This window comes from Plecotus auritus (assembly GCF_963455305.1).
Source record: "Plecotus auritus genome assembly, chromosome: 6".
Lineage (NCBI taxonomy): Eukaryota > Metazoa > Chordata > Mammalia > Chiroptera > Vespertilionidae > Plecotus > Plecotus auritus.
The window spans coordinates 105404206-105428820 of NC_137773.1; the positions used below are offsets into that span (position 1 = coordinate 105404206).

A 24615-nucleotide genomic window follows, 5' to 3' on the forward strand; every position below is an offset into this window, starting at 1 on the left:
TGCGGCTCGCGAGCCGCGGTTTGCCGCTCTGTTGACTTATGAGTTTGCCAACCACTGGTCTAGAGCAGCCACTTTTCAACCTTTCCACCTCATAGCACACATAAACTGATTACTAAAATTCTGTGGCACACCAAAAAAATATTTTTTTTTGGCAATCTGACCAAAAAAAAAAAGTATAATTTTGATTCATTCACACTGGACAGCTATTGCTGTATTGATGGTTGTCATTTTTTTTAAAATATATTTTTATTGATTTCAGAGAGGGAGAGAGAGAGTTAGAAACATCACTGAGTGAGAGAGGATCATTGATCGGCTGCCTCCTGCAGGCTCCCTACTGGGGATAGAGCCCGCAACCCTGGCATGTGCCTTTGGGCGGAATCGAACACAGGACCCTTCAGTCCACAGGCCAATGCTTTATCCACTGAGCCAAACCGGCCAGGGCAAGTGGTTGTCATTTTTTAATTTGACAATCTAAGGGAAAAGAGATCAGTGCCCCTGACTAGTCAGGTAGTGCATGTTTTAACATTTCTTGCAGCACACCAGTTGAAAATTGCTGCTCTAGCCCTGGCCGGTTTTGCTCAGTGGATAGAGCATCAGTCTGCAGACTGAAGGGTCCTGGGTTTGATTCCGGTCAAGGGCACATACCCAGGTTGCAGGTTCGATCCCCAGTCCAGGGCATGCAGGAGGCAGCCGATCAATGATTCTCTCTCATTCATTGATGCTTCTAATTCTCTCTCTCCTTTTTCCTTCCTCTCTGAAATCAATAAAAATTAAATTAAATTAAAAAAAGAAAACCGCTGCTCTAGAGCAGTGCTGTTCAATACATTCCACATCTAATAGAATTCAAGCTACATATGCAATTTTTAAAATATATATATATTTTTATTGATTTCAGAGAGGAAGGGAGAGGTAGAGATACTCGGTATTTATTAAGCAGTCCACTTATTCTGTGGTCGGAGAAGATCTCGCTGAGAAGATGAGAGAGGGAGCCTGATGTTCCAAAATGTATTTAACTGACCCCTGCTGATGGACACTCAGATTGTGTCCATCTCTGACAATCACAAACAGGGCTACCTCCTACATGCAATCCTGTGTGTGTAAAACGATTCCTACGAGGGGTCCTCCCCCTGCTGCCCAAGATGCTGCATCACTGGATATCTTTTCCTACTTCATTTAACTTTTTCTACTTTACTTGCTACACCAAGTCATGCGTGGTCATGGAAGAAGTAACAGAGCAAATAATCAAGGAACAAAAAAAAAACAACAACAACCTGATTCTCAACATCTCACCCCCCACATTCAGAAAGAACTATACTTTTCAGCATGTCCTCTGGGTCTCAGGCACCTAAACAGCCCCACTTCTGGGAAATGGCAACCCAAGGTCCAGCTGCACCTCCAGCCCCTTCTCTCTCCTTGCCCAGAGACTTCCTCCGGATGCTCTTCCCCGAGAAGCTGGATGTAGACAAGAAGGGACGCCCCAGCACTGCTGGCTCCAAGATCAAGGTGAGCCTTAAGGCAGGCCAGGAGGAGCTGGGCATGCGGACGTCTGTGTCCGTCTCTCCTGCATCCAGGCCCTTTGCCCCTGTCTCTGGCACTCTCTGTCCAGCAGAGTCTTCTTCCAGCTCTGAGGTTAGGGGGCTTGGGCCATCGTCCTCAATGGCCCCTCCTTAACTCCCTAAATCCAGAAGTAAACCATCACTTAAACATTTTTTTTAATCTTTTGGTCATTTGCCACTTTTAAAAAAGTGTGATAAAACATACATAACATAAATATAACATCTTAACCATTAAGTGAACATACAGTTCAGTGGCATCAAGTACATTCACATTGTTGTGCAACCACCACCACCACCATCTCCAGAACTTCCTCATCTTCTCAAACTGAAACTCGGTCCCCATTAAACACTTACTCCTCTCCCCCCGTCCCAGTCCCTGGCACCCACCATCTACTTCTGTCTCTATAGGTCTGACTCCTCTAGGGACCTCCTATGAGTGGAATCACACAGTATTCATCCTCTTGTGATTGGCTTATTTCACTGAGCATAATGTCCTTAAGGTTCATCCATGTTGTAGGTGTCAGAATTTCCTGCCTTTTTAAAGCAGAATAATATTCCATTGTGTAGATATACTGCTTTTTCTTATCCATTCCTCTGTTGATGGACACTTGGATTGTTTCTACCTTTTAGCTATTGTGAACAGTGCTGCTATGGACATGGGTGTGTCAGCCTAGTAATATTTTTTAATATATTTTTATTGATTTCAGAGAGGAAGGGGAGGTAGAGAGAAATAGAAACATCAATGATGAGAGATAATCATTGATTGGCTGCCTCCTGCACACCCCCTACTGGGGATCAAGCCCGCAACCCAGGCATGTACCCTTGACTGGAATCAGTGGCTGACGCTCTATCCACTGAGCCAAACCAGCTAGGGCAGCCTAGTAATATTTAATAACCATGTATTGAGCACTTGTCAGTGCTGGTAGCAAATACAGGATACTTTACACATGTGGGACTAGTCCCACCTGGCAGATGGGGAGATCAAGGCTCAGAGAGGTACAATCACTGGCCCAGATCACACAGCAGAGCCATGATCAACACCAGGGTCTCCTGCTGCTCCCGCCAGTCCCCACACCTGCAATTTCCTTTGTAGTCTCCACGGAGGGACTAAAATGCACAACCCAAGGCTGATGTCTCAGGCACACACACACAGGATTCCCTACCTCCAAAGTACTGGTCTCCGAAGGATAGGCAGGGATGTTCTGCGGGACATATTTTCCCCGAGGACTTAGCACTCCATCAACAAATGCTTGCCAGTCCCTGTCCACACACAGTGTGTCTCTGTCTCTTGGGTCTATATCCAGGGTGGGAGGAGAAAGGGCCCATAGGGGCCTATCTGTGCACCACTCCCTGCCTTCTCCTCTGCCTCAGAAACAAGCCAATGACCTGGTGGCCACATTGAAGAAGTGCACACCCCACTATATCCGCTGCATCAAACCCAACGAGACCAAGAGGCCTCATGACTGGGAGGAGAGCAGGTGAGCCCCAGCCTGGTCTGGCTACCATCTTGATCAATCCACACTGCCTATCCCCAAGAATGACCCTTCCTCCAGAACCCTCCTGGGGTCACATGACATCGCAGGATTAACCCAGGCTGACCTCTGGGACCAGTGCCAAGTCTCTCAGAGCCTAGATCCCCACCGACCCCAGGGACAGCCCCAGACTGACTGGAGGATGACCCAGAGACTAGCACAGTCCCCAGACCCCAGACCCCACTCTAGAAGTGACTGGCCACAGAACCAACACAGATCCCTCATCCCAGAACCCAGGCTCCCACTCCACGGAACTGATTTGCTGGGACCAGCAGTGAACTCCCCACCCCATACCTCAGCCCCCATACTGCCTCCAGCAGAGACACACACCCCCTCCTAGGACTGATGAGGCCCCCACCATGGGACTTAGGCTGCCTTCCCTCCAGGGTCAAGCACCAGGTTGAGTACCTGGGCCTGAAGGAGAACATCAGGGTACGCAGGGCAGGCTTTGCCTATCGCCGCCAGTTCGCCAAGTTCCTGCAGAGGTGAGGTGCCCTGCCATTCCCAGCCCTAACCGCCATCTGCAGAATAACCACCAGCTGAGCCATCTGCTCAAACTCTCCCAAACCTTCTGCCACCAGGTACGCCATTCTGACCCCCCAGACATGGCCACGGTGGCGCGGGGACGAGCGTCAGGGAGTCCAACACCTGCTGCGTGCAGTTAACATGGAACAGGACCAGTACCAGATGGGGAGCACCAAGGTCTTTGTCAAGAACCCTGAGTCAGTAAGTGTGAGCGTGAGAGAGACAGACAGACAGACACCTGGATCACTTGCATAGGCTCAGGTCCTGCTCTACAGGCCACTGTATGATCTTGAACATGTTTCCTCACCCTTCCAAGCCTCAGTTTCTCCATCTGGAAAGTGGGGAGAGTAAAAGCTCTCCTGCAAGACAGGGGTGAGGATTAGACAGAACAGGAAATCCAATGCACAGTACCTGGTATGTAGTAGGTGATCAGAAAAACCTAAATTAGCTGGACAGTCCTTGGTGGCCAGGAAGCAGGTAGAGAAACACATGGGTGCCTGAAAAGAATAAGGATGCATGGCTTATCCAGAATGTCCTTTTGTCTCTTGTTTCCTTTCTTCTTTCTTTTTTTCCCCTTCCTCCATCTCCTTTTCTTCCTTCACTCCTTCATTCATGAACACATCGGGTCCCTGAGCCTGAGATTCATGTCAAAGTGGCAATTTTCTTATCCAAGACTAGCCTCGGGTCCTGATATATCAAAAACAAACCTCATTGCACATTCTCCAACATAGGAACAATCTCTCCAGTGAGCTATCATCAGCTCTTAGCCTTTTATCAAAAGGCTGGAAGCACCACCCACTTTATGCTGCCTCTGCTTTCAGGGAAAAGCAAACAAAGCAATGATGAGGAATAGTCCTGGGGAGTCATGTACAGCACAGGGGCAATAGTGAACCATGCTGTATTTTATAGTTGACAGGTGCTAAGAGAGATCTTCAATGTTCTCACCACACAAAAGAAATGGTAGCTATTGGAGGTGATGGATATGTTAGCTGACCTATATGGTCAACATTTTGCAATATAGAAGTGTATCAAATCAACTTGTGTACAGTCTTAAACTTTCAGAGTGTAATATGACAATTATATCTCAATAACGCTGGGGTAAGTTTTTGGGTGTTTTCTTTTTAATCCTCACCTGAGGATATTTTTTCCATTGATTTCTATGGGAGGGAGGAAGGAGGGGAGAGAGAAACATCAATGCGATGTCAGAGACAAGTGGATTGGTTGCCTCTGGCATGAACTCCTACTGGGGCCGGGAACCTGCAACTGAGGTGACTAGAAATCGAACCCGTGACCCTTCAATCCATGGGCTGGTGCTCTAACCACTGAGAAAGCCAGTCAGGGCAAGGGGGAAGTTTTTGTTTTGTTTTTTTAATCCTTACCTGAGGATATTTTCCCATTGATTTTTAAGGAGAGTAAAAGAGAGAGGGAAAGACAGAGAAACATCCATGTGTTTTGGTTGTCTCCTGCACACGACCCAACCATGGCCCAGGCTGGGGAGGAGCCTGCAACCAAAGGTACACGCCCTTGACCGGAATCAAACCTGGGACCCTTTGGACCACAGGCCAACACTCCATTCACTGAGCCAAACCGGTTAGGGCAGCAGGAAGTGTTTTTTAAAAAACAACCACATCAACAAAAACAGGGCAAGGAATCCCCAAAGGGCTTGTCTGGGCCCTGCTTCTATGTGAAGTTGGAAAGCAAACAGGGAGATGACCATCTCAATGAGCTTAACTAGTTCACCAGATTCTCAGGCAAATCCTAGGTTCCCCAGTCTGGGATGAGCTGGAACAGCAAGGAAAGGTTTGCTGGGTACAGGGCCAGCCAGGTGCCTCATTGCACCTGCTCTGCTGGCACCTGGAGACAACCAGGAGACTGTTGAAATAATTCCCTTGAAGTTACTATACTTAAAGGTAACTGTTCTCTCACCAATCCAAAAACAACACAGAGGGGTGGACACTCGGAGACTTCACAGCTCCAAAAATAGTCTGTCTTGGGAGGTTGGGAAACTTTGTCCCCAAATTTGTCCACATCTACCTCCTAGAGCTTTTCCCTATGGATGCACTATGCTCAAAAAAAAAAAAAAAAAAGTCTGGAATCTCATTCAAAGTCAGTATTGTTACTAATAGAAACTTACCACAAACCAAAATCGTTCATGGCTAAAACTATACCTGAAACAATTCAATTTGTAACCGATAAGAAAAAAATTGAGAGAGGGAGGGGAATGGGTGGGAGAGAAAGAGAATCTATCTTGCCTATTGCTGGCAGATTGTAAAACCTGACTCTGAAACATAATATAGAAACTGCAAAAGATAGACAAAATAAAGCTAGCACTAAGACTATAGAAGGTAAAATCAAATTTTGACAAAAATTGTGGCCTGCACATTTTGAGACTGCAAGTTGAATGATAAAATTTACAAAGGTAAAAGTTTGGTGGGAATTTTTTATAATGGAAAAAAAAGATTGGTAATTTGCACAGGAAATAAAAATGATCCTAATGAGAATAATTTTAGTGAAATGGAAATGGGGGGGGGGGGGCCGCAAGAAAACAATTTGACAAAAACTGATCAAGGGCCCAGCCGACATGGCTCAGTGGTTGAGCGTGAACCTATGAACCTGAAGGTCAGTTTGATTCTGGGTCAGGGCACCTGCCTGGGTTGCAGACTCAATCCCCAGTGTGTGGCCCTAGCTGGTTTGGCTCAGTGGATAGAGCGTTGGCCTGCGGACTAAAAGGTCCCAGGTTTGATTCTGGCCAAGGGCACATGCCCTGGCTTCGGGCTTGATTCTCCTCCAGTAGGGGGCCTGCAGGAGGCAGCCAATCAATGATTCTCTCCCATCATTGACATTTCTATCTCTCCCTCTCCCTCTCTGAAATCAATACCAGGTGTACCGGTTAATAATGCGGATTTTTTTCAATAGATGGAGTTACACATATGTTGATATATATGCGATTTGATATGTATGCTGTTTTGTTGTATTGACAGCAAGCTTCAAAACTTCTGAAGGTGTTAACATCATAGATATTTTTATGCTTAAAAATGTCAGATTTCGTGCCAAAAAAAAGAGCATTTGCGGGAAGTTTTAATTCTTATTTTGGAAAAATAGTTATCCCATACTTCGGGAAGCTTATGGTGAACATGCTCCATCTCAAAATACTTGCGAACGCTGGTTTAAATGCTTTAAAAGTGATGATTTCGATGTGAAAGACAAAGAATGTCAAGGTCAACCAAAAAAGTTTGAAGACCAACAATTACAAGTATTATTGGATGAAGATGCATGTCAAACTCAAAAACAACTTGCAGAAAGATTAAACGTTGCTCAACAAACAATTTCCGATTGTTTACAAGCAATGGGAAAGATTTTAAAGGAAGAAAAATGGGTGCCTCATCAACTGAACGAAAGACAAATGGGAAACCAAAAAGTCATCAGTAAAATGTTGCTTCAGTGGCACAAAAGAAAGTCTTTTTGGCCCTAGCCTGTTTGGCTCAGTGGATAGAGCGTTGGCCTGCAGACCGAAGGGTCCCAGGTTCGATTCCGGCCAAGGGCACATGTCCGGGTTGTGGGCTTGATCCCCAGTAGGGGGCATGCAGGAGGCAGCCAATCAATGATTCTCTCTCATCATTGATGTTTCTATCTCTCTCTCCCTCTCCCTTCTTCTCTGAAATCAATAAAGAAATATATTAAAGAAAACTTTTTTGGCATCGAATTGTGACTGGCGATGAAAAGTGGATTTATTTTGAGAATCCCAGACGCACAAAATCATGGGTTGATCCAGATCAACCATCAACATCGACTGCAAGGCCAACTCGCTTCGGAAAGAAGACAATGCTCTGCGTTTGGTGGGAACAGGAAGGTGTGGTATATGATGAGCTTCTAAAACCAGGTGAAACCGTTAATACTGATCGCTACTGACAACAAATAATTAATTTGAACCACTCTTTGATCGTAAAACAACCAGAATGGGCCAGAAGACACGGCAAAGTAATTTTGCTTCATGATGACGCACCATCACACACTTCAAAACCAGTTAAAGACACTTTAAAAGATGTTGCCTGGGAAGTATTAACCCACCCGCTGTATTCTCCAGACCTTGCTCCTTCAGATTACCACTTATTCTGCTCGATGGCACACGCACTTTCTGAGCAGCACTTCAAAACAACTTGCAGAAAGATTAAACGTTGCTCAACAAACAATTTCCGATAGTTCGGAAAATTGGGTCTCTGAATGGTTTGCCTCAAAACAAGAAAAGTTCTATTGGGACGGTATCCACAAATTACCTGAAAGATGGGGAAATGTGTAGCTAGCGATGGACATTACTTTGAGTAAAGCACTTTTGATGTTTCTCTTGAAATTATCGTGTTTTCTTTGATTACAAGATCCACCATTATTAACTGGTACACCTGGTAAAAATATATACTTTTTTAAAAAGCTGATCAAGGAATTAAGTGAACTAAATGGAGTTGGAGCTTCTCTCAACCACAAATGCACTCAAGTGAGATGATTCTGAATTGGATTGTTTCTTGTAAACATGGACACAAATTATCCTTGGACATGTTATACACCTGCTGGCCTTCGCTCTCCATCATCCCAGGTATATTAGTTTCCCGTGGCTGCTGTAACCAAGTACCACAAACTGGATGACTTAACGGTTAAGTCAACCCAACAGAAATTTATTTTCTCACATTTCTGGAGGCTAGAAATCCAAAATCAAGGTGCCACAGGGCCACGCTTCCTCTGAAGATTCCAGGGAAGAATCCTTCCTTGCCTCTCCCTAACTTTTGGTGACTGACAGAGATCCTTGGCATTCCTAGGTTTATAGATGCATCTGCCATCTCTGCCTGTCATCACATGGCCTTCCCTGTGTGTCTGGGTCCAAATTTCCTTCCTTATAAGGACACCAGTCATTTTGGATTTAGGGCCCACCCTAAATTTAGCATAATCTCATTTTAACATGATTACATCTGCAAAGACCCTCTTTCCAGATGAGATCACAGTCTCAGGTTCTGGGTGGACATGAATTTCGGGGAAGACCCTATTCAACCCAGCCCATCAGGATAAGCTTCGACTTGAGTCCTGTCTCAGCCCCCTTTGCACACCTATACTTGCCCTCCTCAGCATAAAGGAGATACATTTTGAACTCTGTAGAAAGGAAGGCTCATTTCCCAAATTGAAAAAAAGAAAACAAATTCTCTAACCTGGGCAGAAATCACTTGTCCCATCTTCCTAAACAGCTAAAGGGAAGAGGGTTCCTGTTTGACTGGCTCACTCCCAGTTCTACAGGCTGGTCTCCCATTATTCATACCTGTCCCCCTCAGCAAACCAGAGAAGGCACCTTCATGCTCTCCAGACAACCTATACGAGGCATTACTCAAACACACTTTGCACACAGACCCACCAACCATAGAATATTAGAGAAACAAAAGAATACACAAAACTGCAATGTTGGTTTTTCTTCCTCGTGAGAAGACTCCAAACCTTATATGAAGTTATAAACACCCACGGCTATAAAAATCCTCCAAGTTATATTTTTTAAGTGCATTTGAACCAGGTATCTGTAGAATCATCCTTTTAGTCCTTGCAGGAAATCCTGGAGTTTCTGGGAGACATCAACCACCTTGGTCAGCAAAGTGGGTAGCCAGGCTTTGAGCAGTGATGGATATTTGTGTATTTGAGAAATCTTTCTGCATGAAGCGTTATTTTTATAAGGCCCAATTTCATTTTCAGTATTTCCTATCTTCACTGATGTCAATGCTATCTCTTTTATCACTAAATGTATGTTTGAATTAGGATGTTTCCCAACCATCTGTCCTATTCCAATTGATTGTTCTAGTCCTTGACCAGCACCCCACTGTTCTTATTACTATAGATTCATAACTCTTCATATCCAGGGGGTTCCTCTCCTTGATATGCTTACCTGTTATTATTATTCAAAAAAAAGATATCTTTCATGGCATTTCCACTATGCTTTGGTCAAATATAGTTTATTTTCTAAGTACTCTCTGGACCAAGACCCTTAAAATTCAAAAGTCTGGCCCCGACCAGGTGGTTCAATTGGTTGAAGGCCAGGGTGCATACAGGAGGCAACCAATCGATGTTTCTCTCTCACATCGACGTTTCTCTTTCTCTGTCCCTTCTTCTCTCTCTAAAAATCAATAAACATAGCCTCAGATGAGGATGGAAAAAAAAAACCACCTCGAAAGTCTGCTTTCTGCAAAAGATTTCTATCCCAGACCACCATGTATGGCTGTGCAGGTTGTACACTACATAACCACATAGTCGCCTGTCATTAGATGTTCATGTTTACAGTATCTTGTTTTTCTAAAATGCACGTTGATTCACATTTCTAACATCTCTGAAGTTGGGGTGCACCTCACATGAAAGGCATAACAGAGCTTAATTAGCAGTGTGCGATAACATGATGTTATACCATTTCTGGCAAAACCACATAGCTATAGTAGGCAGAGCTGGGATTTGAACCCAACCAGGCAAGCCAGTTATAATTTAATGAAGGGGCTTGTGCCACATAATGGGAGGGAATGTTGGGTCACATCATTTGGAGGAAGAAAATTTTGACCATAATGTGAGAGCAGGTGCCCCTGAGCAAGAGCATGTGGGTGGGGTGGGCTCAAGAGAAACTGGAGATTGTGGCCCTGGGGAGACACTAGGACCCACCACCCCTCCATCCCGCCCAGCTCTTTCTTCTAGAAGAGATGCGAGAGCGCAAGTTTGATGGCTTTGCCCGCACCATCCAGAAGGCCTGGCGGCGCCATGTGGCAATCCGGAAGTATGAGGAGATGCGAGAGGAAGGTAAGAGGCTGCAGGTTGGAGGCAGAGGGTACAAACAGGTGGACCTGGAAGAGCCAAGCCACAACCTGTGCCCCCACACCCTGTGTCCCCACAGCTTCCAACATCCTGCTGAACAAGAAGGAGCGGAGACGAAATAGCATCAATCGGAACTTTGTTGGAGACTACTTGGGGCTGGAGGAGCGGCCAGAGCTGCGCCAGTTCCTGGGCAAGAGGGAGCGTGTGGACTTCGCTGACTCAGTCACCAAGTACGACCGCCGCTTCAAGGTGAGGCACTAGCAAGTGGGTATGTCCAGAACCCTGGCTCCAGCCTGGCACCCCCATCAGAGGTACAACCTCACCTGGCCGGGACACACCTGCCCACTGCTCAACTAACATAGATACATCTATCCATCAAATATGCCCTTATGTAGCCCAAACACACCTATCCATCAGATATGAAGGTGACACGTAGGGCCTTCACCTTCACCTGGCCAGATACATCTGTCCACAATTACACACTCACCTTACCCAGAACCCCTGACCACAGGACCATTCTCACCTATCCTGGAAACATCTATCCATTAGGTACACACACTCAGTCTAAATAGGCCTGTCAATTAGATACACCTTCACCTAGCCTAGACACCTGTGCACAGCTACTCTTACCTGACCTGGGTACACATGTCCAGCAAGTACACCTTTACCTATCCTGTACCTTTTCAGACACCCCCTTCTAGCCAATATAGCCTTACTTAACCTCTTATCTATACTAATAAAAGGGTAATATGCTAATTAGACTGGGAGACCTTCTGGATGTCCTTCCGGACAAAGCCATGGTGGCAGGGCCCAGGCAGAGGCGGTTGGGGTGATCAGGCCAGGAGGGGAGGGCAGTTGGGGGTGATCAGGCTGGCGGGGGGGAGGTAGTTGGGGGCAAGCAGGCCAGCAGTGGGGAGCAGTTGGGGGCGAGCAGACCAATGGGGGGGACAGTTGGGGGCGAGCAGGCCAACAGGGGGGGCAGTTGGGGGTGAGCAGGCAGGCAGGCAGGTGAGTGGTTAGGAGCCAGCGGTCCCAGATTGCGAGAGGGATGTCCAACTGCCAATTTAGGCCCTATCCCTGTGGGGTCCCAGATTGGAGAGGGTGTAGGCCAGGCTGAGGGACACCCCCTCCCACAAGAATTTCATGCACCGGGCCACCAGTTTATTAACCACTCATATACCATCACATGAAGGGACACCTTTACCTGACCTACCAGCACCACCCCTCTGCCTGGAATCGATCCCCATGCCCCAGGCTCCTGCCATCAGCCTCTTTGGTACTGCATCCTCACAGCCCATCAAGAGGGACTTGATCCTGACGCCCAGATGTGTGTATGTGATTGGGCGGGAGAAGGTGAAGAAGGGACCCGAGAAGGGTCAGGTGCGTGAGGTCCTGAAGAAGAAGCTGGAGATCCAGGCCCTGCGGGGAGTTTCCCTCAGGTGAGGCCAGGAGCCCACCTGCCCCACAGTCACTCTCTTGTCATCCTCAGCTGTCCTCATACTTGTTACCCCATCTGTAACCCTGGCCGTTTTACCTGCTGCTATACATATATATACATGTCACCTTCACCAGCCCCCACATTCATGATCCTTATTTGCCCATTGCACCTGTCCCCTCACCTGACTCCTTACCTGGCCCTTCTCTATTACCACCTTCTCCCGCTTCCTGCCACTTCTCCCGTTTTCCCCCACCTGTGAACTCCTCACTTGTCTCTTACCTACCCTCCCCGGTTGCATCTCACATGTCACTCCTCTACCATCCTCACCCATCACTATCACCTGCCTTTCCTCCTGCCCCTCCCCAGCACGCGTCAAGACGACTTCTTCATCCTCCAAGAAGAAGCGGCCGACAGCTTCCTGGAAAGCATCTTCAAGACGGAGTTTGTCAGCCTCCTGTGCAAGCGCTTCGAGGAGGCTGCACGGAGACCCCTGCCCCTCACCTTCAGCGACACGTATGGCCCTCCCCATCACCACCACCACCCTCACGCTAGTCTAGGCACAGCACCCCTCTCCCATCCACGGACCAACTGAACTGCTCCGCCACCCACCGGTGCCCGGCCGGGCAAGGATGGGGTGGGGAGGTCCTCCTACTTGGGAGGCGGTGCCCATACAGCTTCCTCCTCTCCCCACAGACTACAGTTCCGGGTGAAGAAGGAGGGCTGGGGCGGAGGTGGCACCCGCAGCGTCACTTTCTCGCGTGGCTCCAGCGACGTGGCGGTGCTCAAAGCTAGCAGCCGAACCCTCACAGTCACCGTGGGTGATGGGCTACCCAAAAGCTCCAGTGAGTCTGCGCAGAAGTGGGGGCGTGGCCAAAATGGCGAGGCCAGCAAGGGACCAATCAAAGCTGAAAGGGCGGAGCCAGTGAGGCTGCCAAGTATGAGGGAAGGCCATGGAGGAGAGGGTCTAAAGGAGACCAATGATTGGGCGAGAGATGAGGAGGGGGCGTGGCCAAAGAGGAAGCCTGTGAGCGCGCTAAAGGTTGGGGGCGAGCCCTGGGATGGGTGGATACTGGAGAAGAGAGGCCAATCACTGTGCGGAGCTCTGAAGTGGGCTCTGGGCAGAGCCAGAATAGACGGAACTTGTGGGCGGGGCCAGGAGCCTGGTCTAGTCTGGCCACCACTCAAATCCCTACACCCTTTCCCCTGTCCTTTTCAGAACCTACACGTAAAGGAATGGCCCAGGGAAAACCTCGAAGATCGGCCCAGGCCCATTCTCGGGCAGCCCCCGGCCCCCTCAGGGGTGAGGAGATGCCCCCCATTAAGTGTCTTCCCTTGCTTCTTGTGGGCTCCATAACCTTAACCATATTTCCTGTCAGCGATGATAACTCTCTAGTTCTCTATCCAGAACTCTCCATAGCTCCCCATCTCCCATATAATAAAGGCTAAGCTTAGTTTGGTATTCAAAGCCCTTCAGAATAGGACACCTGCTATAGCCACTGACCTCTTCTCTCCTCTCATCTTACACTCCTGTCATGCAAGCTACATCTTATTTTTACCAACTTACCAAATTTGCTCTTACCTCCAGGCCTTTGCTGGAGCTGTTTGCTCTACCTGTCTCTCAAATTCCCACTACACTTGAGTTCTTATTCATCTTCCAAGACCCACCCCAAAAAGCCCTATCTGGTTTGGCTCAGTGGACTGAAGGGTCCCAGGTTTGATTCCAGTCAAGGACGTGTACCTTGGTTGCAGGCACATCCCCGGGAGGGGGGGGGGGTGCAGGAGGCAGCTGATCGATCTTTCTCGCTCATCGATGTTTCTAACTCTATCCCTTTCCCTTTCTCTCTGTAAAAAATCAATAAAATATATATATTTTTAAAAAAGCCCTCCTACAAGAGGGGGGCGGGCAGAGTCTTACCCCTGCAGAACCTCTCTCTGGTCCCACCTGGCCCCTGGGTCCCTCCCTCTGGCCCAGGCACCTTACCGGATTGAGTGTGGCTGTCTCCTCCTCAGACTGGGAAGTTGGAGTCAAATCCTCCCCAAATACTCCTAGCAGCATCCTAATAAATGCCTTCATCCTTGTTCCCACCACAGGTCTGGACCGAAACGGGGTACCCCCCTCTGCCAGAGGAGGCCCTCTGCCCCTGGAGATCACATCTAGAGGGGGCTCTCAGCGGCCTCCCCGAGGCCCTCCACCCTCAGCCCAGAGGGCCAGCAGACGCCCCCGGGAACGGCCCCCCTCTGAGCACAACACAGAATTCCTCAATGTGCCTGATGAGGGTGTGGCCGGGTAGGTGGGGTGGGAGGGCAGCCCCAAGACATAAGTAAGCAGGGGAGTATCTAGGGCTGTGATGGACACCCCTTGTGCCCACAGCATGCAGAGGAAGCGCAGCGTGGGGCAGCGACCGGTGCCTGGTGTGGGCCGACCCAAGCCCCAGCCACGGACACATGGCCCGCGGTGCCGGGCACTGTATCAGTATGTGGGCCAAGACGTGGATGAGCTGAGCTTCAACGTGAATGAGGTCATCGAGATCCTCATGGAAGGTATGTGTGCTGGGACAGAGGTGGAGGGGGTCAGAACCCTGACACAGCCAGGCAACCCCCATTACTTCATATCCATCCAATGGGAGAACAGAGGGGGCCAGATAGCTCCCAGGCCAAGCTAGATTTACCCTCTTCTGAGCCAGTGGCTGCATAAGCTAGAGACCTTGGGTGGAGGTCACCTCCTAAGCCACCTGGGAGCCTGGTCTCACTGCATCACATGTAGTAGTATCCCAGCCTCATTTTGTTACCCATCAAACATAGGGCTAGCAGAACCTCAGAGACCCCTTGTGAGTAGGAAATGGGCCATGTCTGGATGGCCCAGGCCACCTCCTAACTCACTAGTAAGCCCCTGGGCTGCTCCCCAGAGGGGCCTGGGACTCAACAGTACCCTCTGTAAGTGGGTGGTGAAGCCCCATTGAGGTCATTCTTGGGTCCACCCATAGAGACTATGGGGAGGGGCCTGTGGGAAGAGTACAAGTGAATGTTCTAGAAAATGATGAAATGTGAGCCAGTGACAAGGGAAAATCATGTATGTGTCCCTCCCTCCCTTCCTTCCATCACTCTCTTTTCAGCCTCTGCCTTTTGCCAGGCCAGTGGAAATGAGTAAGACAGACTGAGCCAAAATGAAGGTTTCCTCTGGAGTGGGCTGGGTAGTACCTCATCTTTCTTCTATCCCACAGATTCCTCAGGCTGGTGGAAAGGCCGGCTGCATGGCCAGGAGGGCCTCTTCCCTGGAAACTATGTGGAGAAGATCTGAGTGGGGGGCCCAGGATTCTGTCCTTCTGCCTGCCAGGGAGTCAGGCCCTACTGGCAGGGGGTCTCATGTCTCTTAGCTGCATTAGCCAGAAGGTCCAGTCCTGTGGCCTCCAGCCCAGCCCAGGATCTGGGTGGGTCTGAGGGTCATCACTGCAGCCACCTCTGGGCCCTGGCCTCCCCTGTGTCACACCTGTTTCCTAGTATGTCACATAGGACTAACAGTAGAGCCTACCTCCCAGCTGCCTTATGAGTATGAAATGAGTCGTATCCTAGCAGCAAAGCATGGGGAAAAGTGGGGAGGCCTTCACAAGTGTGACCTCCCTCTTTCTCCACTGAGGCAATAAATGTTTGCCGGATAGAAGTATAAACAGACTGAGCACCAAACTTCTTAGAAACCTGTGACATAGGAGCAGCAAATGCACCATTTTACAGGTGTAAACATGAAGGCTCAGAGGTTAAGTCACTTGCCCAAGATTCCACAGAGCCAAGCCTTAAAAAGTTTGAACTTGTCCACTTGCCAGCTGCCAAAAGTTGTATCCCAGCTTTCCTTCAAAAAATGGTCTGGTTGGTTCTGTCAGATCTGAATCTGCAGTCCCCAAACCCATCTAGGACCTGACTGGATCCTGAGGAAGGAAAGAGGCCCCACACAGCCCTACACAGCCCTCCACAGTCCACCCTGGGCCACCCCTGGTCCCTACCCCCTACCCCATGTTTGTGCCTTCTTATTCCTCATTTGCCTGGGGTCTGGAAGGTTCTGACATTCCGGCCCTGACTTTCTGCACTTATGGTCACAGGTGAAGGGTTCATCTGGCAACTGGTCTCCCCAGCTGTCTGCAAACCCATGCTGAAATCTGAGCCTTTGAGATCCTTACAGGGGCAGCTGGAACCAGCTGGGAGTTCTGCTATGGTCTCAGCATCCTGGCTTTCTAGACAGATACCTCCTCTGTGCTCAGCCCCTCAATGAGCAGCCAGTCTGGGAGACTGGTGGGGTCAGGACTGAGCCAGAGAAGGGACAGGGGCTGACTGCCAGCTGAGCCTTTTGCAGGGTCTGCACCCTCTCTCTTCTGCACCTACCTGGGGAAGCTGAGTGTGGCTGGGGAAAAAAAAATTCCGAGGTTGCCCCCAACTGCCCTCCCCTGCTGGCCCAGTCACCCCTAACTTCCCTCCCTTGCCAGCCTGGTTGCCCCTAACTGCCCTCCCCTGCTGGCCCAATTGCCCCTAACTGCTCTCCCCTGCTGGCCTGGTCACTCCTAACTGACCTCCCTTGCCAGCCTGGTCACCCCTAACTGCCTTCCTTTGCAAGTCTAGTCACCCCTAACTGCCCTCCCCTGCAGGCCTGGTTGCCCCTAACTGCCCTCCCCTGTAGGCCTGGTTGCCCCTAACTGCCCTCCCCTGCAGGCCTGGTCACCCCTAACTGTCCTTCCCTGCAGGCTCAGTTGCCCCCAACTGCCCTCCCCTGCTGGCCTGGTCACCCCTAACTTCCCTCCCTTGCCAGCCTGGTCGCCCCTAACTGCCCTCCCCTGCAGGCCTGGTCCCTCCCAACTAACCTCCCCTGCTGGCCTGGTCCCCCCTAACTTCCCTCCCTTGCCAGCCTGGTTGCCCCTAACTGCCCTCCCCTGCAGGCCTGGTCCCTCCCAACTACCCTCCTCTGCAGGCCTGGTCCCCCCCAACTGCCCTCCCCTGCCAGCCTGGTCCCCAACTGCCCTCCCCTGCTGGCCTGGTCCCTCCCAACTGCCCTCCCCTGCAGGCCTGATCCCTCCCAACTGCCCTCCCCTGCTGGCCATCTTGTGGCAGCCATCTTGTGTCCACATGGGGGTGGCCATCTTGTGTGTTGGAGTGATGGTCAATTTGCATATTACTTCCTTATTATTGAGGATTGTTATACAAAAGCTTTCAGTCAGTCCCTTGAAAGTCCCTGGTTCCTTCCATCTCTGATGTTCTCACTCTGCCCAACCACTACGTGTGCGTCTCTTGCTGCAAGACTTACATATGAGAACAGAAAGAGGGGAGGACAACCCACATGAGCCACCAACTTGATCAGCTGGGCATTTCCTGGTGGAGGAAATCAGGGCTTCCTTTCCCTTCTCTGCCCTCAAATTCACCCTGTGGCCTGCCTCCCAACACTTTTGGAGTACAGCCCTGTGGCCCCACTACCATTGTGGCAGGCACCACATAGGTAGGAAGTAGGGTCTTCTGGATAGGATGGGTGAATGAGGTTTGGGTGTGGAGCTGAGTATGGAAAAGGGAGTGGATTTAATGTATTGTAATAGACAGCTTCTCACATCTAGGTTACAGTATCTGCAAACCTGTCAGTTTGACCCCACCCACACAGCCCACATCCTGTTGACTTTTTTTTTTTTTTTTAATAAAACTTCTTAAGTTCAGGCCCTCCCTTCCCTCCTTAGATCCCTGTCCTTTCTGAGGCCTCACCCCACCCTTCCCCATATTGCACCAATCTTCCCTGCTCACACACACCTCTCCACCCTGCATCAAAATGACCTGATTTTAAGTTTTTAACTGATTAAAGATAATCAAAAGATAATTTTTTAAATTCAAACTGCACAAAGGTGTGAAAAATCTGTCTCTCCCTCAAAAATCCCTGTTCCCCTCCCCAATTTTTAATGTCTCCTTCTAATGATATTCTCTGTATATAAGAGCACACAGGTGCCAGTGTGGGTCAGGTGGTTGGAGAGTCGTCCACTACACCGAAAGGTCTTGGGTTCAGTTCCCAGTCCAGGCACATATTAGGTTTTGGGTTCAGCCCTCAGCCCCATCGTTGGGGCATGTGTGGGAGACAACCAATCGATGTTTCTCTCTCTCTCCCTCCCCCTCTCTCTAAAAAAATCAGTGAACATGGCCTTGGGTGAGGATGAAAAAAAAGCACACAGGTACATCTTATGTACACAGATGGGATTACATTGCACACAGTCCTCACTTGCCTTGAACTCAGACACCTCATGAATGGTTAAATAATGTATTAAAGAGCTTTGATATCAAAAACACTTCACTGTCCCCCAATAGCCCATCTTCCAAAGGACAGGCAGGGATTATGGTGTACCTTTCCCTGCTGAAAATTCATCAATATCTAGAATAGAAACCAGTTCACAAAGCCCTGCATGACCCTCTCTGCACCAAGTTCATTTTCTGTCTTCCACATCCCACCTACACTCTGCTGGAGCGCACTGATGTCGCTGCTCCCTTATAAAGACAAGTCTGTCCCTCCCCATCTCAGGACATTTGTACCAGCTACCTACCCACTTTTCCCAGCGTGCTCTGGCCCCATGACCTTCCACTGGCTCACTCCTTCCTATCAGGCAACAGCTCAGAAGTCCCCTCACAGAAAGGCTTCCCTGACCCATCACTGTCACATCCTTCTGTTTGTTTGTTTGTTTGTTTTTGGTAGCACTTAATATAACCTAAGATAATTTTCTGCATTTGTTGTTGTCTGTTTTCCCATTTAAAAATGTGAGCGGGCCCTAACTGGTTTGGCTCAGCGGATAGAGCGTCAGCCTAGGACTGAGGATCTGGTCAAGGGCATGTACCTTGGTTTCGGGCACATCCCCAGTGGGAGGTGTGCAGGAGGCATCTGATCGATGTTTCTCTCTCATCGATGTTTCTAGCTCTCTATCCCTCTCCCTTCCTTTCTGTAAAAAATTAATAAAATATATATATATTTTAAAAAAAATGTGAGCGGCTTCTGAGGTCAGGGATGTTTGTCAGCACTGTTCATTTCTGAGTCCCCAGAACCTAGCACACAGTAGGTTGGACAGGTGACTCATTCTATGCTGGTACACTCAGTGCCATCCTCCTGGAAACACGCCTCTCCTGACAATTAGCTTGCTTCCCACCCTTAGCTATCACAACGGACCCACTCCAACTTCAGAACTAAGTGCATTGAAAATTTTTACTACTGCCCTGGCCAGGTAACTCAGTTGGTTGGGGTATGGAACCTATACTTCCAGGTTGAGGGTTCCATCCTAGGGGCACATTCAAGGGTCAACCAATGAATCATGGATTGGTGGAACAACGGATGGATGTCTCTCTCTCCTTTCCTCTAAAATCAATCAATAAAATTTTTTAAAATGTTTTTATTGATTTGCTAGAGAGGAAAGGAGAGGAGGAGAGAGAGATACCAATATGAGAGAAACTTTGATTGATTGCCTCCTGTAGGCACCCCCACAGGGGATCAAACCTACAACCTAGGCATGTGCCCTGACCCGGCATCAAACCAGTGTGACTTTCCGTGCATGGGACGACGCTCAACCGAGCACACCGGCCAGGGCAATAAATAAAAATTTAAAAAAATGTTGACGACTATTGCCAACTTCCTTCAAAGAGAGTGCCCAGTCAATACAACCTCTTCAAAAAGGAGAAGCGTTGTTTATCGCCTTTCCAGGGCTGGTGATGATACGGAATGGGATGAAGATACCCATTTTACAGACGAGTACACAGGCCAGGAAAGATTTTTTTAAAATATATTTTATTGATTTTTTACAGAGAGGAAGGGAAAGGGATAGTTAGAAACATCCATCAGCTGCCTCTTGCACACCCCCTACTGGGGATGTGACCGCAACCAAGGTACATGCCCTTGACTGGAATCGAACCTCGGACCCTTCAGTCTGCAGGCTGACGCTCTATCCACTGAGCCAAACCGGTCAGGGCCAGGAAAGATTTTAATCCTGGATTTCAGCGCACTGACTGTTAACATTGCCCTCAGTTTGCAAATCCGCTCCGGGGGCTGTGGTCCAAGAGGTCCCTGATCGCAGGCCCCGCCCCTTCACGGAGCGCCCTGCCCAGGTCCCGCCCATGCTCTCGCGAGAGCTGGGAGGCGGATAATGGCGCCGACGTTAGCGTGAGCTCGCGGCCGCCCAGGAGTCGCCGTAGCCTCAGCTGGAGCCGCAGGAGCTGCGGGAACAAAAGGCCTAGCCGGGCCAAGGATGGTGAGCGCGGCGCCGGGGACGCGGGTGCGGCCAGCAGCGGGGACTGAAGGGGAGTGGTCCTGTCGCGCACACACCCTCCGGCCAATCCCGCCCCCACATCCGGGTACTCACCCCGTCACTAGTTGTCATTTGGCTATCACCCTACCCCCTACTTCCGGGCCTGGTTTCGACTGGGCCACCCCCACTGAGCTCGGGCTCCACCCCCGGTTTTTATGCAACCGGCCCCCAACACCTCCAAGTTCACCTGCACAGCTCCAGTGCGGAGGGTTTATATATATCCTCAATCCACGTGGCCACTTCCGGCCTCACCAGCATCTTCCTAACTCCACTCTGTTCAGAGCCTCGCCTTCATAGCCTTTGTCCCGCCTACTCCCTCTAGGCCACGTAGGGGGCCTCCCATCTTCCTAAGTTGGGGAGGAGGGGATGCTGTTTTATATGAGCAATTCCTGACAGATGCCCACTTCTGCTTTTGGAACACTTCCCAGCTAGCTCCCTGCCCTCCCTTGTGGTAACTCCTTAGGATGGAGCTGACTGGCTCTTGTTTCGGGAGCATTCGCTGCTTCAGGAATGCACAACGGTCTTTGTGGGGAGGGAGGGTTCCCCTGGCTGACCCCAGCAGACCCTGGGCCCAGAGGGGTTCTCCCCACTTCTTTTTTCCACCAGGAGGAGGAACCCTCTGTGCCCAGCCCGGACATGCTGATCAATGCAGAGCCCAGCTCCAGTGAGACTGACAAGGAAGTGTCCCCAGGTGTGGCTGCTGCAGCCACCTCCTCCATGGGGGAGGAGTCAGGTCCTGACCAGACAGCCACACCCCCATTGTGGGATCGTGGAGGGTCTGAAGGGGCCCAGCAGGGTGCCTCCTCAGCCCCAGACACTGGCCAGCCTGGCCCTGGACCTAGCCTTGGCCTAACCAGCACAGTCTCTGGGACCAGTGAGGACCTGCGGCCTCCCAGGCGACGCCCACCACCAGGTGACCTGTGATAGGGCCTAATATGGGGTCACAGGCCCTGGAACAACAGGAATGAGGAAAACAGTATTTCCATACTTGGTGATATCACTGAGTGTGTGCCAGGCTGTGGCTGCTGTGATGAGCCAGGTCAACTCAGCCCCTGCCCTGTGGCAGCTCAGTCCAATGGAGGTGGTAGATGGTAAAGACCCCAGTAGGAAACCATAGGGTAACTCCTGCCTGGTATATGCCTCTCTGGGCAGAGCCCTGGACAGCATGGGGGAGGGGAGGGATGGGTGACCTTGCTGTGTACATCCTACAGGAAAGCAGATACCCTGCTCCAGCCTTGGCTGCTGCCTCAGTTTCCCAAGCGTTCGTGACTTGGCACAGCATCTGCGTACCCACTGCCCACCCACACAGTCCCTGGAAGGTAGGGTCAGAGTAGGTGGTGGGAGGCAGGCAGAGTTCCCAGGCTGACCCTTGGCCACTCCTCTCCACTCCTCTGTCCTCCACCCCTGCCTTGCCAGGCAAGCTCTTCCGCTGTTCCGCCCTGAACTGCACCGAGACCTTCCCCAGCATGCAGGAACTGGTGGCACACGGCAAGCTGCACTACAAACCCAATCGCTACTTCAAGTGAGACCCTGACCACCCCAACCTCCTTTGGTCCTTGGTGACCAGGCCCTAGGCAGCTCCTGCTCCTGGTGTGATAGCCAATACCTGGGATTCAAGCCTTTCTACTTCCCATTCAGGGGGTGAATGGGGGAGGGGCCTGGGTCTGAAAGTGGGTGTGGCTTCAGGCAAGACCTGTCCAAGAGAGACTGGTACCTGGAGCAAGTCCCGGAAGGGGTGGGGCTCATGTGGGTGTGGTTCCTCCCAGTCGCTCCTTACCTTCTAAGAGGAAAGCTGATCACCTAAGTCAAGATTGACACCTCTTCGTTTTCCCAGGGCTCGGACCTGGAGGGGTCCGGAAGGGTCGTGGTCAGAGTAGGGGGCACTAAGGACAAGCTCCTACCCCTCAGATGGGGAATTTGTGATTTGGTCTGGGCTCCCTTACCACGCTCTCGATAGGCCCCTTCTTGGTCCCCCAGGAGACCCAGCCCAGTCCTGTGTTCGTCCTCAGGTGTGAGAACTGCCTCTTGCGCTTCCGCACGCACCGCTCCCTCTTCAAGCATCTGCATGTTTGCGCTGAGCATGCGCAGAGCCCAGCCCCGCCGCCAGCTCCTGCCCTCGACAAGGAGCCATCCACGCTCGAGCGCCCCACGGAATCTGACTCTGCGCTGGGCTTACAGTACCCGCTACTCGAGCCCTACACGACCCCCGCCCCTGCCCCCACAGGGCCCTTTCTGCCCTACTTGAACCCCGCGTCCTTTGGCCTAAACCCCACGCGCCTGCGTCCCTTCCTGGCTGCCACTCCTGGGCTGCCGGCCTCCAGCGCTGCTGTCTGGAAAAAGAGCCAAGGTGAGTGTAGTGGCAGGGCCGCCAGAAGGGTGGGCTGGGTTTGCTCCGATTTATGACCTTGACCCGCCTATTTACCACAGGTGCCGGTGGCAGTCCTCGAAGACCCCAGGGCGGCTCCGACGCGCCCTCAGGTGCGTGCAGGTGACCAACAGGGCGGGATGGAGGGGTTTTCTGTCCTGCGTCCTGCCAGGCCCAGGAGATGCTAGGAGGCAGCAGTGCCAGCCCCGAAATACAGGATTTTGCCTTAAAAATTACTGGCCCACGCGCCTTCATCTGCACCGGCGTTACTGTGTAAAGCTCGCGCTCTGCGGGGATTCCGGGGATGAGAAAGGGGAACACAGAGAAGTCAAGTTCAATACCCCCAATTTCAGGGGGGCACACCACACACCCGGGGGAAATGGATCAGGCAGGACAGACCCTCGGTACCCGCGAGCCAATGGGGATGGATAAATGTCTGAAATGCCCTCGCCCATGACTACCGTCCTCGGTGATGGACCAGACCTCTGGGCTGGGGTCGGGACTGACAGGGTCCCGCCTGCCCGCAGGGCACGCGGCCTCAAGCCGCATTTTGTGGGAGCACACGCGTGGTCGCTACTCGTGCATGCAGTGCACCTTCTCCACAGCCTCGCGGCCCACCATGACCCTTCACCTGGAGGACCACCGCTCCATTGCCCCCGGGCAGCCACGCCCCGATTGCCCAGGGGGTAAGGTCGGGGAGCACCAGGGTGGGGAGGGTGGAGGCCCCAGAGGCGAGGGGCGGAGCTGAGGCTCAGCCACGTCCTCCTCTGCCCCACCCAGACCTGGCCCCGTTTGCACCCAAGGTGTCGTTCGCTGCTGTAAGAGGGGGAACGTACAGTTTTCTTGCTCGGAATGCTGAGTAAAGAGTGGATCATGAGATGTGGGTAGTTTTGTAATTTTAGTGGGGCCTGAAATGGATTGGGAGAGGAAATAAAAGAGGCGCAATGAACTGGCCTATGCTGTCTGGGTCCCTTGCCCTCTGATGCACAGCAGCCTGTCCAACAGTCTTGGGCACCCCCCCCCCCCCCATCTTGAGAAGGGCAGGCCTCCTCTCACGCACGACCCACTTATATCCCACCTTCCCTGTTACCTCAACCCTGGGACCAGCTTCCAGCTCAGCACTGCCACTGCCTGCTAACCCATCACTTCCAGAAACCGGGTGGGATGGAAATTTCCGGGTTTGTTTATTGTCTTGGGAGTCAGTGGAGAGGACAGGCAGGGAGGCTGGTCCTGAGAAAGTGCTGAGGTTGGCCTAGCTAGAGCCCTCCAGGTCCTTAGGCCAATGATAATTCACAGGGAGGTGACAGGATAGAGGGCAGTGCCAGAGCTTGCGGAGCTGGGCATTCTATTACAGGCTAGGACTCAGGTCTCATCCTTGTCCTGGGTTTTCCCCCTGCCCCAGCCCTAAGGAGAAGAGTGGGTCAAGGTCAGCCCTGGAGGCCTGGGTTCCCTTCCCTCCTTATCCCTCCCCAACCTGGTCCTGTTTCCCTTCCTTCATGGGAAGTCAGGCCTGGGCCAGGGTTGGAATTTTGGTGCCACACTATTGTTTCAACCCTGCTGTCACTGAAATCTGTGGGCCAAGCTTCCTGGTATGAAAGTCCCAGGTGTTATTGGCAGCCACCACTCAAGCTGGTTCTACTACCTTCCAGCCCCATGGTACTCCTAGCCCAGGCCTCTGCCCTCTGCCCTCTACCCTTCCTGGGCACCAGAAACAATTCCTCTGCCCTTCTCTCCTCCCCTCCCCGCCCCCCCAGTCTGAATACCCCTGAAAACGGGTCTCTTCTGGTTGTGCTTCTCCCCTTCCTATACCCTTCAGTAGCTCCCTATAGTTCTCTAGATGAAGATCCTGTTCTCCTAGTAGCTCACAAGGCCCCCATCTTGAACCTTCCCATTCCCTCCCAGGGCCACACAAACCATCTTCTCCCTTCTCCTCCTTGAATACAGACTGCCTGTGAGCAAGCACATGAGTGAACACCTGCAGTCCCCTGCTGAGATGGTTGTTACACAGCACCAGCTACTGAGTTAGATGGAGTCAGGGAAGCGGCTCCAGGGCCCTCTGAGCTCCCCCTTCTCAGCTAGAAGCCTT

At 51.1% G+C, this 24615-nt stretch overlaps 2 protein-coding genes across 6 annotated transcripts in view; both read left to right on the forward strand.

The window, feature by feature from the left end:
- MYO1F (myosin IF) overlaps positions 1 to 15532 on the forward strand; it is a 34613-nt gene extending 19081 nt beyond the window's left edge. The window contains exons 16-28 of the mRNA XM_080673841.1: positions 1422 to 1503; positions 2928 to 3034; positions 3475 to 3573; positions 3670 to 3814; positions 10303 to 10417; positions 10512 to 10681; positions 11726 to 11871; positions 12237 to 12383; positions 12564 to 12712; positions 13087 to 13170; positions 13962 to 14157; positions 14242 to 14411; positions 15092 to 15532. Of these exons, the coding sequence (XP_080529967.1) occupies positions 1422 to 1503; positions 2928 to 3034; positions 3475 to 3573; positions 3670 to 3814; positions 10303 to 10417; positions 10512 to 10681; positions 11726 to 11871; positions 12237 to 12383; positions 12564 to 12712; positions 13087 to 13170; positions 13962 to 14157; positions 14242 to 14411; positions 15092 to 15168 (1687 nt within the window). The 3' untranslated portion in view covers positions 15169 to 15532. The remainder of the gene's footprint in view (positions 1 to 1421; positions 1504 to 2927; positions 3035 to 3474; positions 3574 to 3669; positions 3815 to 10302; positions 10418 to 10511; positions 10682 to 11725; positions 11872 to 12236; positions 12384 to 12563; positions 12713 to 13086; positions 13171 to 13961; positions 14158 to 14241; positions 14412 to 15091) is intronic.
- A 4447-nt stretch (positions 15533 to 19979) lies between these two features.
- ZNF414 (zinc finger protein 414) lies at positions 19980 to 23484 on the forward strand. 5 transcript variants are annotated; one of them, XM_080671984.1, is made up of 7 exons: positions 19982 to 20107; positions 20771 to 21077; positions 21376 to 21483; positions 21581 to 21686; positions 22174 to 22511; positions 22592 to 22642; positions 23135 to 23484. In XM_080671984.1, exons 1-7 carry the CDS (start codon positions 20105 to 20107, stop codon positions 23275 to 23277), a joined length of 1056 nt encoding a protein of 351 aa, XP_080528110.1. In that variant the 5' UTR covers positions 19982 to 20104; the 3' UTR covers positions 23278 to 23484. The 5 variants fall into 5 exon arrangements, with proteins under 5 accessions (XP_080528112.1, XP_080528110.1, XP_080528109.1 ...); XM_080671983.1 differs by having other exon boundaries at positions 23057 to 23483; XM_080671987.1 differs by having other exon boundaries at positions 19984 to 20107; positions 20771 to 20855; positions 23057 to 23484.
- Positions 23485 to 24615: the final 1131 nt, after the last annotated feature.

Coding starts and splice junctions, on each gene's coding strand:
- ZNF414 (XM_080671983.1), top strand. Junction 21,078..21,375: donor CAGGCGACGCCCACCACCAG/GTGACCTGTGAT, acceptor TACATCCTACAG/GAAAGCAGATACCCTGCTCC. Junction 21,687..22,173: donor AAACCCAATCGCTACTTCAA/GTGAGACCCTGA, acceptor GTTCGTCCTCAG/GTGTGAGAACTGCCTCTTGC.